Here is a 13,676-nt window from a genome sequence, read left to right on the forward strand (position 1 = left end):
CATGGGATGGAACCATAAGACTCTAAAGAAAAACAATTGGAAGGCCACTAGGAATAGGACATTTCCAACAAAAGCAGTGTGACTGAGGGTCCCAGAATGAATCTTTGGGGTTCTTGATAACGAAAACTACGCTTGGGGGAAAAAAATGATACCTTTTGTAGGCTTTTTGCTCTACCCTGTTACATAGTTAATGAAGTAGACTGATTTAATGTGTTACATGGCAAGTAGGCATTTCTGAGAGTCATGCCTGAGAACTAAAACTTCATTAGGAAAAAAATCTCACCATTATGGTGTTAAAGTTTATAGTTGGGGCTTCCCTGGTGGTGCGGTGGTTGGGAGTCCGCCTGCCAATGCAGGGGATACGGGTTCGTGCCCCGATCTGGGAAGACCACACGTGCCACGGAGCGGCTGGGCCCGTGAACCATGGCCGCTGGGCCTGCGCGTCCGGAGCCTGTGCTCCGCGACGGGAGAGGCCACGGCAGTGAGAGGCCCGCGTACCGCAAAAAAAAAAAAAAAAAAAAAAAAAAAAAGTTTATAGTTAATTCAGACCATGAGGCCTAGGAAATAACTCTAAAAAGAAAGATAAAATTACAATCTAATCATTGCAGGCCTTGTATCTCTTTTATCATCAGTTGAAAACAGATTTCTTGAATGGAACACTTATTTCTTAGATTGTCTCCCCTTATAGTTTAAAGTAAAGGTGATTCTAGTTAAAGCCCCCAAACATCTATGGGTTGGGCTATTCACTTCTCAGTAAAATCCAGAAGTAACATAGATTCTTTAATAGTGATTTGTAAAAAGAAAATTTACTGTCTTTTTCTATGTTCTCAGGAGAAGTATTGAAGGTGAACATGTGGCGTATGCTGCTATGCGAAGCAGTAGCTGCTGTCATGGCCAAGGGGTTTGATATCCTGGGAATAAAGCCTGTCCAAAGAATGTAATCCTCTTAGGTTTGAACACTGTGTGTTTTTACCAAAGTGGCCATTAGCATTGTTTGCTTTTTTTACAATCAATCACGTGGATACAAAAACAAGTAAAAGAAATTTGTCAGCTATCTACAGAACATGTGGTTCTTTATCTCTCACAGCTAGGCTTCTGAAAAGAAAAATAGTTTCACTAATTTTAATTAAATAAGGAATCCCATTTATTGAGCCCTACTATAGTCCCCAAGAACACAACCTTCATTGCCATTTATTCTGGAAAAACAAATGCTTAATAAACATGAAGGGTATTGCACCATGCTGTTTCCAGGAGTCTCCAAGCTCAAAGGAGCCTTAGATATGATCTTAATGAGTTATGACAATAACTACCATTTACGACTGGTACGCACAGAGCCCATGTCCACAGAATAAAGGATAAATTGAGAATAAATATCTAACCAAAGAGAACAGCAATGAGAAGACAAATTATTAAAAAGAAGCCAAGCAGAAGTTCTGGAGTTGAAAAGTATAACTGAAATGAAGGATTTGCTAGAGGGGCCCAACAGCAGATTTGAGCAGATAGATGAAAGAACTTAAAGATAGACCAAATTGAAATTATACAGTCTGAGAAAGAATTATATTAATTAATGCTTAGAATGAAAATTTTTAAAAATGAACAGAGCCTAAGAGATGACCTATAGGACACCATCAAAAGTACCAACATATGTATAATGGGAGTCCCAGATGAGGAGAGAAAGAAGCATAAAATACTTGAAGAAATAATGGCTAAAAATTTCTCAGATTTGATGAAAAACGTTAATCTACATACAGAAGAAGCTTAATGAACTCCAAATGGGATAAAATCAAAGAGATCCTTTTTGAAATATGTAATCAAACTGTTGAAAGACAGACAGATTGGAAATCTTGAAAGCAGCAAGAGAGAAGCTACTCAAATCACATGCAAGGGATCCTCAATAGCAGCGGTCCCCAATTTCAGCAACATTTTTTCCACAGACTGGGGGTGGAGGGTAGGGGTTCAGGCGGTAATGTGAGTCATGGGGAGCAGTAGGTGAACCTTTGCTTGCTTGCCAGCTGCTCACCTCCTGCCATGTGGCCCGGTTCCTAACGTTCAGTTATTTCGCCTTCATCAGTTGTCTGTGTCACTGAATGAGAACTGCTAAGGAATGAAAGAGTTTAAACCCTTTACTTCGGACCACACTCAGCCTGTCTGCATCCCTCTGATTCAACCACCAAGGGAGGAGGGAGGCATCCCGGGGCTGCTGCTCCCCACCGACACCCACCCTGTCTAGCACGATTTTGGTCACCAGGATTTTACCAGGTTTGTTCTTTTTAATTCTCAACATTTGGGGTAGAGCTGGATGGTATGAAGCCCCGATTTCCCATTGTGTTTGTAGACAATTTCAACAGAAGCGATCAGAAGCTAGGACTAAAACTTCCTCTAAATGAGAAAAGTCCCCCAAAGAAGCACTTTAAAGATATCTCTGAGAAAAGTTAGGGAGCAGAAGTCACTGAGTGATATAAAACCCCCCCACACACAAACATACACTCAAAAGCAAAAGAAAATGCGATAGTTATGTTCCAGTCTTCTCCTTGGTCCACAGCCCAGCGGTTGGGGATGCCTCTTAGTAGGATTGACAACTACAGAAAACATAGGAAGTGGGGGATGGAGCTATATAGGAACAAAGATTTTGTACACTGTTGATATGAAGTTGTTATAAACTAAAGTCTAAACTAGGTTGTTATAAACTAAATTTAGATGTTACTTATCCCCAGGGCAATCACTAAGAAAGTAACTCAAAAATATAAAGTAAAAGAAATTACAAGGGAAATGTTTAGAAAAACCTATTCCTTTTTAAGTTGAATAATATCTGTGGTATATACATACTATATTTTGCTGGTCCATTTATCTGTTGATGGGCAAGTACTTGGGTTGCTTCCATGTTTTAGCTATTATGAATAATGCTGCTAATGATCATGAGTGTTCAAGTTTTCTTCAGGACCCTGCTTTCAGTTCTTTTGCGTATATGCTCAGAGGAAGAATAGCTGGATCAAATGGTAATTATTTTTAATTTTTCGAGGAACTGCCACGTTTCCCACAGAAGCTGTACCATTTTACATTCCCAGCAGCAGTGCACAAGGGTTCCAATTTCTCCATCCTTGTCAACACTCTTTTTCATAGTAGCCATCCTGTTGGGTGTGAGGTGGTGTCTCAGTTGTGCTTTGCATTTCCCTAATTAGTTAACATTTTGAAGGCAGAAGGAAGAAAATAATAAAGACTAGAGTGGAGATGAATGAAATAGAGAATAGGAAAACAATGGAGAAAATCAAACCAAAATTTGGTTCTTTGAAAGATCAATAAAATTGACAAATGAAATGTTTATAGCTAGACTGACGAGAGCTCAAATTACTAAAATCAGGAATGAAAGTGGGGATATTACTACTAACCTTACAGAATAAAATGTAAGAGAAGACTATGTACAGTTGCATGCCCAAAAAATTAGATGAAATTTTAAAAATTCCTAGAAACACAAACTACCAAAGCTGATTGAAGAAGAAATAGAAAATCTGAATAGGCCTAAAAGAAGTAAAGAGATTGAATCAATTATAGCAAAAAAATTTCAATAAGGAAAATTCCAGGACCAGATGGCTTCTCTGGTGAATTCTACCAAACCTTTAAAGGAATATTAATATCAATTCTTCTCAAAGTCTTCCAAAAAATAGAAGAAAGGAATCACTGCCTAACTCATTCTATGAGGCCATTATTACCCTGATACCGAAACCAAAGACATCACAAGATAAGAAAAGCACAGATCAACATCCCATATGTATATAGATGAAAACCTCAAAAGTACTAGCAAATCAAATTTAACAATATCATATTAAAAGAATTAATACATCATGAGCAAATGAGGGGCTCCAATCAAGATGGTGGAGCAGTAGGATGTGGAACTCCCCTCCTCCCAAAAATACATCTACAAATGGAACAATTCTTATAGAACACCTACTGAACACCAGCAGAAGTCCTAAAACACCTGAAAGGATGAGAAGTATCTCCACATAACTGGGTAGGATGAAAAAGAGGAAACAAAAAAAAGGAGGGACAGGACCTGCACCTCTGAGAGGGAGCTGAAGAAAGGAAAGATTCCCGCACCCTGGGAAGCCTCCTCATCTGCGGGGAGATCAGCCGGGACAGAAAAGGAGCTTCAGAGGCTTAGAGGAGGGCACGGCAACTGGTTTGTGGCAGGCAGAACAGAGAGACCTGCACAGATGGTCCGAGCCACCACCCTGTACCCCCAGCCTAATGCGCATCCACTGGTACAGGTGGGGGCTGGGTGCTGAAACACGGGGTTTAGAGGACAAACCCGGGGAGAGGACTGGTGTTGGCTGCTCGGAGACAGACTGAAGGAGCTGGAGTGTGGTACGGCCACAACCAGGGCTAGAAGCCAGGCCCACCATAGAAACGAAGCACTGTTGTCAAGTGGTGCACAAAGCGGGGAGGGGGCGCTGCCATTACAGCCTCTTTCTCCACAGGCTAGCCCCTGCCCACGCAGGCTCTGGGAGAGCACGCCCCAGCTGCCCCACCTCGGCCAGCTCCCACCTGGGCAGTCTTGCAGGCCCCAGATGCCACCTAGGCAGGCTCCGAGGCCAACCACAGCCTTGGGAGCAGACACCAGCAGTTTGCCCACATTCAGAGGTAGGGCCAAAAGCACAGCTGAGCCCCAGGGGCCACACAACTTAGGAAGCAGGGCTGAAGATTCAGTGCCTGTGGGACATCCGAACAGACAGCGGGTGCTCCCGCGGCTGGGACGGGTCTGGCCTTAATAGCTGTGGGCTTTGTGGGTGCATGCACGCAGGGACTGGGCCATGCCAGGGTCTAAGCTACCTCGTAGCTCCCACAGCAGGTCCAGGTGTGGGACTTGTGCTGTCCTGGGACCTGACTTCAGTGGCTCTGTGCTGGTGTCCTTGAGACACCTGGGTGGATGGCTGGCATACCCACGGTTGAGGCAGGGCCAAGGGCAGTGCCAACAACAGTGTACTTTGTGAGCCCAGACAATGGGTGAAAGGTGACACATCAGAGCACACTCACCGGTGAACAGCTCCAGCAGAGGAATACTCAGTGGCTCCCCTCCCAGTGGGAGTGCTTCAATCCCACCTACCTCACACCACAGCTCAGTAACGCTGCTCAGAAACACATCTGGGGACGTCTACTCCAACATCTAGGTAGCAGACCCTGCCCCTGACAGGGCAGTGACAACCACAGAGCAAAGAGGAGGCCCCACTCAACATCCAGTGCAGGCTCTGGCCACCACAACACCAGTCACACCTCCTATCAAGGGGATAATGGCCAGCATACATTGAGGAAAGAGGTGGCAGCCGTCCATACTAAAAACAGCCCCTGTGCCAAAAATGTTAAACCCACGTAGGCTACAAAGGGATGCTCCCACATTAGTACAGCCCTCCAGGACCACAGTAGATAACTGTTTTTCCTAAACTCATAGAGCAAGAGAAATATAAGTAAAATGAAGAAGCAGAGGAACCATTGCCAATAAAAAGATCAAGAGAGTTCCCCTGAAACAACAAACAATGAAACAGACCTCTTCGGTCTAATAGACAAAAAGGAGATAATGAAAATACTGAAGGAATTAAGAAAGGCTATTGGCAGAAATGCAGATTACTGTAAAAAGGAACTAGAAACTATAAGGAGGAAGGAACCAAGAAAAAATAGAAAATTCATCATGAGCAAATGAGACTTACCCAGGAATGTAAGGATGGTTCAACATTTGAAAATAAAGTAATACATCATATTAATCAATTAATTAAATAGCAGCACTATTTACAAGAGTCAAGACATGGAAGCAACCTAAGTGTCCATCAACAGATGAATAGATAAAGAAGATATGGCAAATATATATACAATGGAATATTACTCAGCCATAAAAAAGAATGAAATAATGCCATTTGGAGCAACATGAATGGACCTAGAGATTATCATACTAAGTGAAGTAAGCCAGACAGAGAAAGACAAATATCATATACTGCTTATATGTGGAATCTAAAAAAAGGATACAAACGGGCTTATTTACAAAACAGAAATAGACTCGCAGGTACAGACAACAAACTTATGGTTACCAAAGGGAAGGAGGGGGGAAGGATAAGTTAGGAGTTTGGGATGAAAATATGCACACTACTATATATAAAATAGATAACCAACAAGAACCTACAGTATAGAACAGAGAACTCTACTCAATATCTTTTAACAATCTATAATGGAAGAGAGTGTAAAAACAGAATATATATATTTTTATATATGTATAACTGAATCACTTTACACCAGACACAAACAATTGTAAATCAACTATATTTCAATAAATTTTTAAATCAAATTTAAAAATATTATTTAATATGTATTGTTGATTGATTAACATGAGTACTCACAGACAGCAGCACTATATAACTCATGCCTGAACAAAGCTTATGTAACACACTTATTTTCTTTCAAAGGCACATCATAGCCTTCTTGGACAATTTTAAACAGCAAGATCACCAACAAAAAGCACAAAAGTGTCACTAAATAGGCCATGTAAAGGACCATTTTTTTTTACAGTATGTGAACTGAAACAAGATGGCAGAACAGCACCTTGTTCAACCTAAGCTGGTAATGTGTTCATTGGGTGACTCAAATTTTTCACTGCCATGAATGATTGCAAAAGCTCTACAAGTATCAATTTGGGGGTTACAAATAAATGTTAGCAAGCTGTTAAATTCACAAATATGGAATCCACGAATAGGGAGAGCAAACTGTATTTTGCTGGTGACTTGATTTTCTCTCATCCTGTAATGTCTTTTTTTTTTTTTAGAGCTTTTATTCTTTTTATAAATTTATTCATTTTATTTTATTTTTGGCTGCATTGGGTCTTCGTTGCTGCGCAGGCTTTCTGTAGTTGCGGTGAGCGGGGGCTACTCTTCATTGTGGTGTGCGGGCTTCTCATTGTGGTGGCTTCTCTTTGTTGCGGAACATGGGCTGTAGGCACGTGGGCTTCAGTAGTTGTGGCGCACGGGCTTAGTTGCTCCACGGCATGTGGGATCTTCCTGGACCAGGGATCAAACCCGTGTCCCCTGCAGTGGCAGGCAGATTCTTAACCACTGCACCACCAGGGAAGTCCCTACACTACTTTAAAACAGGGAAATGGAGGGGGGGGGGTCCAGGGGCTAGGACTTGGTGTGAACTAAGATCACACAAGCTGCACGGTGTAGCCAAAAAAAAAAAAAGGGGGGGTGGGGGATTGGGAATCCTGCTGGGTGACCAGCTCATAGTTTCTGTTCTATGGGGAAATCATTCCTTTTATGTTGTTTAGTGTTAGTTTGCTACTGCTCTTATAACAAATTTCCACTGACTTGGTGGCTTGAAATAATAGAACTTTATTCTTTCACAATTCTGGAGGCCAGAAGTCCAAAATCAGTATCACTGGGACAAAATCAAGGTATTATTGCCTCTTCCGGCTTCCAATGGCTGACAACATTACTTGACTTGGCCACATCATTCCAATTTCTGCCCCAGTGATCACATCACTTTCTCTTCTGTGAAATCCCCTTCTGCCTATAAAGTTACATGTGATTGCCTTCAGGGTCCACCCAAATAATTCAGGATAATCTCTTCATATCAAGATCCTTAAGTGTATATGCAGAGACTCTTTTCCCATATAAGGTAACATTTACAGGTTTGAGGAATTAGGATCTGATATTTTTTAGAAACATTTTTCACCTACCACACCTACCTAGTCTTGTCTGTCCATGTGCTTTGTGGGCAGCAAGCTCTTACTCAGAGTCCTGTCAGACTTCCCGTCTTGCACCTGAGGGTTCACAATCCAGCTGAACCTGGGAAGGATGTGTCCATCTCTGAGGTAGAGTGACACACCTCTAAAGAGGCCAGAGAAGTTACCAGGAGCCAAGAAACTGGTCTGTTTCCAGCTCTGCTGTGTAGCTTGGACAAAGGGCCCATGCTTACAAAGCCTTGGGTTCCTTATTTCTGAATGCTCTTCTACACCAGGACAGCTCAGAGCTGCTGCAGATGAACTTGCAAATTGTAGCCCCCTCCTTAGTGAAAGGCAGTTTAACGGAAGTGATTTTGCCTCATTTCTCTGCTTTGGCTGAGTCCGCTCAAGCATAGCCAACAAACATCAACAGATCACCTACCCCCTACCAGGCTTCCTTCTAGGCCCAGGATAACACAGTACCCCAGACATCAAGGAGCCCCCAGCTAAAATGGAGGTAAAGGGGGGCATGGCATGGGTAAAGGTACCAGGAAGCCCTAGGGTGAGAAGCCTCATTATATCTCACAGTATTTAGGCTCACTCATTATAGGAATGTTTTTAAGAAACAGTTTAGATATGAATAAAGTTCGTGAGTTGCATTATTTTAAAAGGTCTCAGGCTGTAATCATGAAGTCTAGGGTGCAGTTGAAGGACTCTCCAACCTACTTTTCTTCAGAATAGGTCAGAACAAGAAGAATTTTTCACTTTAGAAAGGAGCAAGACTTCCCTGGTGGCACAGTGGTTAACAATCCACCTGCCAATGCAGGGGACACGGGTTCGATCCCTGGTCCTGGAAGATCCCACATGCCGCAGAGCAACTAAGCCCATGCACCACAACTACTGAGCCTGCGCTCTAGAGCCCGTGAGCCACAACTACTGAGCCTGCATGCCACAACTACTGAAGCCCATGTGCCTAGAGCCTGTGCTCCACAACAAGAGAAGCCACCGCAATGAGAGCCTATGCACTGCAACAAAGAGTAGCACCCGCTCGCTGCAAATAGAGAAAGCCCACACACAGCAACGAAGACCCAACGCAGCCAAATAAATAAATAATAAAATAAAATAAAAACTAAAAAAGAAAGGAGCTAAGAGCCTCCAGTGTGGTGGTATGAAATGGGACAGATGCATCCACAGAAACTAGAGGCTTGAAGGGGGATATACGGGACAAATTTCATACAGCTAAACTAGTAGGGAGCCAAAGGTTACCATAGACAAAACATTTTTATAATTATCAGAAAATTTGAGTTGCTTCTAGTTTGTCAAGGGAGGGAGGTTTGGGGTATTAAAAAGGCCATCCAGCATTTCTCCCTGTATTCTGCAAGGGAAGGGGAAGGGCCCACCCCACCCCAGGGAATTCTTCACTGAACATAGAGGCTAGATGGGCAATAGGGACCTCAGTGGACTGAGAGGCTACCATGCTACAAGGAGTGTCAGGCCAAGTCTCCTGTGTTGGTGTCTGACTGAGACAGGAGTCCAGAAATTCTGTGTGAGTGCCCTTTGCAGACTGGGTACAGAGGGGCTTGTCCTAGACCACCCTCTAGGAGACCCTTGTTTGGTTAGGATTGCTACCTTTTGAAGGGAGGCACTGATCCATTGGTCCTTTCCTTCCCAACTGGCCCTTACAGCATTGTTTCTACCTTTCCCAGTGAGCTCTAGCTGTAATTATGAAACTAACTTTAATAAATTTAGTCCCGTAATAGAAATAAATTGTTTGTCAAAACCCATAGAGGGTATAACACCAAGAGTGAGACCAGATAGAAACTATGGACTTTGGGTGATGATGACGTGTCAATGAAGGTTCATCATAGGAACAATGCAGCACTGGTGTGGGACATCTATACTGGGGGAGCCTGTGGGGTGGGGGGCTCAGGGTATATGGGAACTCTGTACTTCCTGCTCAAATTTGTTGTGAACCTAAAACTGCTCTAAAAAATAGTCTTTTTTTTTGAGGAACTGTATGAGAGCTCTTTGCTCACCTTGACCTCCTTGAATCCCTAGACCAGCATAATCTCCTTGGTTTGTTTTGAATAGAGTATTTGCCAAATATTAAGGGCACACTCAGTAGAGAGTTGGAGTCAACCATTCAAGAAATTTCCAACTTTTGAGAGTGTCTTTTTTTTTTCCAAATAGTTAGTTGGCTTTTAATTGGAAAAACAGAGGCTGAATATTTCATCCTATTTGAACCCTATTTGGTGTTTCCTGACTAGGCCTCTCTCCCCTAGACAGTGTATCAGAGAAAAAAACGGAACCTATTTTTTTGAAGCTGGAATGTCAATTAATTTTCTGTTATTATCCTCCTCACATTCCCTTCATTCCTATGGATATCCAAATGGTTTTAATCAAAATTAGATTCAGAGCCAAAATTACAGTTATTCTTTTTAAAAATAATGTTTTTCCCCCTTGCCACAGAACTGACTTTATTTTTATTTATTTATTTACTTATTTGGCTACGTGACATGGCTTGCAGGATCCTAGTTCCCCAACCAGGGACCGACCCTGTGCCTCCTGCAGTGAAAGCATAGAGTCTTAACCACTGGACCACCAGGGAACTCCCACCACAGAACTAACTTCAGAAACTGTGAATTAACAAGAAAAATAAAGCAAAAGTTACAAATAATCCAAATGCCCATTTATAAATACTGTAGTGTTTTGTTCCTTTTGTGTACAAACATACACATGTGTGTACATATATAATGGGAAAGGGTCATATTTTAACTAGATTTTTTTTAGTTAATATGGGCATTGGTCAATGGCTTTGCATATTCTTTCAAAACATCAGTTTTAGGACTCCCCTGGTGGCACAGTGGTTAAGACTCTGTCCTCCCAATGCAGGGGGCCTGGGTTCAATCCCTGGTCAGGGAACTAGATCCCACATGCATGCCGCAACTAAGAGTTCACATGCTACAACTAAGGAGCCGGTGAGCCGCAACTAAAGAGCCCACGAGCTGTGACTAAGGAGCGCATCTGCTGCAACTAAGACCCATAGCAAACAATAGTAAAATAAATAAAATTTTAAAAAATAAAATAAAAGATAATTGGAGAATATTAGAAACAGTTTTAAAAAAACATCAGTTTTAGTAGCAAATTATATTCCATTTTATGGATATACTACAATTTATATCAATCTTGTATTGTTGAACACAGAGCTTATTTCTTAACTTATGCTTTTTTAGGTGATACTGCAGTGAAGACTCTTGGGTATAAATCTTGGCACAGATCCATGATCATTCTCCTTCTAGGAAACAAGAGGTGGAATTGTGGAGTCAGAAGGTACACGCCTGGTAAAGGCTTTAGCACAATTAACAAATGGCTTGAGAGGGAGGGAAGCACGTCACAGTCCCAGCAGCAATGCATGAAAACTCCATGTCCTAAATCCTCGTCAACACTGGATATTGAGTTTGACAGGTTTAGCAACACTAGCTTAGTACTGAGAAAATTAATCAGCCTGAAATCACTGCACCCTAACTCTGTGTTAAAACACAAGAGAAGTATATGTCCTGGTTCTGAAGGAATTCACAGAGTATGGGCCGGGTTTTTCCTGGCTGAACCACTTACTTCCCTGCTGTTTGGCTCTGGAAGAGTTATTTACCCTCTTCGCCGTAACCTTGCCTGCCAGCTGTGAGGATGAGTATTTGGACTGAATTTATCATGTTCTCATTTACATTTGTATTATATGTAATATATAAATGAGAATATATATATATGTTCTTATTTGTCCTCCTGAACTAGACACAAATATATATATATATAAACTAATAACTATAATATATATACGGTTAATATATACAGGGTTCAAAAGCGGTTGTCACTGCCATTGCTATTACTACTACTACTACTGATTATAATAATCATTGAGATGGCTCTGGGTAGACACTTAACAAATGTTAATTACCACTTACAAGCTGTTTAACTTGGCTTAGAAAAGTTACTCCCTCTCTCCAATCATTAGCTTCCCCATCTGTTCAATGGAACTAAAAATACCCATTTCCTACGATTACTGTGAGGATTATAGGAAATGAAACAGTCAGCTCAGTACCAGGAATATAGAAGGAAGTTTTCTTCCTTTAGGAATATTTTAGAAACCGACTTCAGAAAAATAATGCATAATGCCTGATAATAAACAACTCAGTTTCTTTTGTGAAGAACTCTAAGATCAGGGGCTGAATCAGCAAGAGCTGGTGAAACTACATCTTTACCCTTCATCCTCCTTTTTGGAAAAATTATTCTTTCTAAACATCAACTCTTTTGGCCTGATGTTCAGGTGCTTGTCACTGGGTTTGCCTGGCTGACAGCAAAAAATCATAGGAAGGCTGAGGTGCCAATCTAGGAGACTGAAATAAGAGTAGGGATTAGGTGGAGAAGAAGGAAACTCTTTCTCCCTATGTTCTTGCTTAGTTAATACCTAATGGCTTTTTAAGGGGTTGCAAGTATAGTTTAATAAAGATGTGCCAATATCTAGCAGCAAAGGCACTCTGCCAACATCATAAGCCCCCCTGCACCTGCTCTGGCGTAATTACTTTGATAAGAACTACTCATTACTGAGCCCCTATTGTAAGACTCTATAATCCTTCCAACAACCTGATTATTCCAATGAAGACATAGCTATTCAGAAGACATAACAATTCAGAGCCAGGACTGGGACTCATGTCTATTTGCCTTGAAGTGCATGTTTTTCCTTGTCTACTTTCTCTCTCTTCCTCTCCTCTTTCTCCTCTAGCACTTTGCAGATTCCTGCTTTTTCCTTCTAGCCCACCCGGATTTCAGGCCAGCCTTTGTACCCATCCCAGGTGCATCACCGATCCCCATGGCTTTAAGATCTCCTGTTCCCATGGCCCTGCACCTGGTGGACTGAGAGGGATGCCAGCTGCTCTTTCTTTGCAGGGCACAGAGCTCTGAGTAGCACACCAAGATGTGCAGGAACCTGGAAGCTGAGAACCCTTACATATTCTGAGTCTCTGTGTCATTGAAGAAAAAGAAGGTACTTCAGTGAAAAGGGCTCAGCCTTACTAGGAAGTATAAAGGAAATATTAAAGGCACTGTGTTTTTAAATAGTATACTTAGCGAACTTGAATATTTTTGGCTAAAGCAATTTCATATTGTGACCAAGGGAACTGAGTGAGTTCAATTAAGGTACTATGAGGAGACAGGAGCATTGCATTTAAACATACCAATGTTTTAAGAGTTAAGATTATTTTTTATCTTTAACCTAAAGGAGATAAGTATAATCAACAGGAAAAAAATAGTCTCTCAATAAACAGTGCTGGGAAAGCTGGATATTCACAGGCAAAAGAATGAAATTGGACCCCTATCTTGTGTGACTTACAAAAATTAACTCAAAGTGGATTAAAGACTTAAATGTAAGATCAGAAACCATAAAACTCCTAGAAGAAAACATAGGGGAAAAGCTCCTTGACATTGGGCTTGGCAATGATTTTTTTTTTAGATATGACACCAAAAGCACAAGCAACAAAAGTGAAAATAAACAAGTGAGACTATATCAAACTGAAAAATTTGTGTATAGTCAAGAAGCAATCAACAATATGAAAAGGCAACCTATGTAATGGCAGAAAATATTTGTAAACTACATATCTGATAGGGGGTTGATATCCAAAATATATAGGGAACTCATACAACTCAACAGCCAAAAAAAAAAAAATTCCCCCCAAATAATCCAATTAAAAAATGGGCAGGGACTTCCCTGGTGGTGCAGTGGTTAAGACTCCGCACTCCCAATGCAGGGGGCCTGGGTTTGATCCTTGGTCAGGGAACTAGATCCCACGTGCATGCTGCAACTAAGAGTTCGCATGCCACAACCAAGGAGCCGGAGAGCCACAACTAAGGAGCCCAGGAGCTGCAACTAAGGAGCATGCCTGCCACAACTAAGACCCAGTGCAACCAAATAAATAAATATATATATATATAT

At 41.6% G+C, this 13,676-nt stretch overlaps 1 protein-coding gene across 7 annotated transcripts in view; it reads left to right on the forward strand.

The window, feature by feature from the left end:
- Positions 1-12,588, forward strand: part of RARS1 (arginyl-tRNA synthetase 1) — a 35,234-nt gene extending 22,646 nt beyond the window's left edge. For 4 of the 7 annotated variants that reach the window (XM_007110032.1, XM_055079596.1, XM_007110034.4 and 1 more), the window contains exon 15: positions 832-1,057. In XM_007110032.1, the coding sequence (XP_007110094.1) occupies positions 832-941 (110 nt within the window). In that variant the 3' untranslated portion in view covers positions 942-1,057. Of the gene's footprint in view, positions 1-831; positions 1,058-2,071; positions 2,422-10,926; positions 11,024-12,470 lie in introns of those variants that run through there. The other 3 variants (XR_003682495.2, XR_003682496.2, XM_028497222.2) reach the window with 3 other exon arrangements.
- The last annotated feature ends 1,088 nt before the right edge of the window (positions 12,589-13,676 follow it).

This window comes from Physeter macrocephalus, chromosome 2 (assembly GCF_002837175.3).
Source record: "Physeter macrocephalus isolate SW-GA chromosome 2, ASM283717v5, whole genome shotgun sequence".
Taxonomy (NCBI): Eukaryota; Metazoa; Chordata; class Mammalia; order Artiodactyla; family Physeteridae; genus Physeter; species Physeter macrocephalus.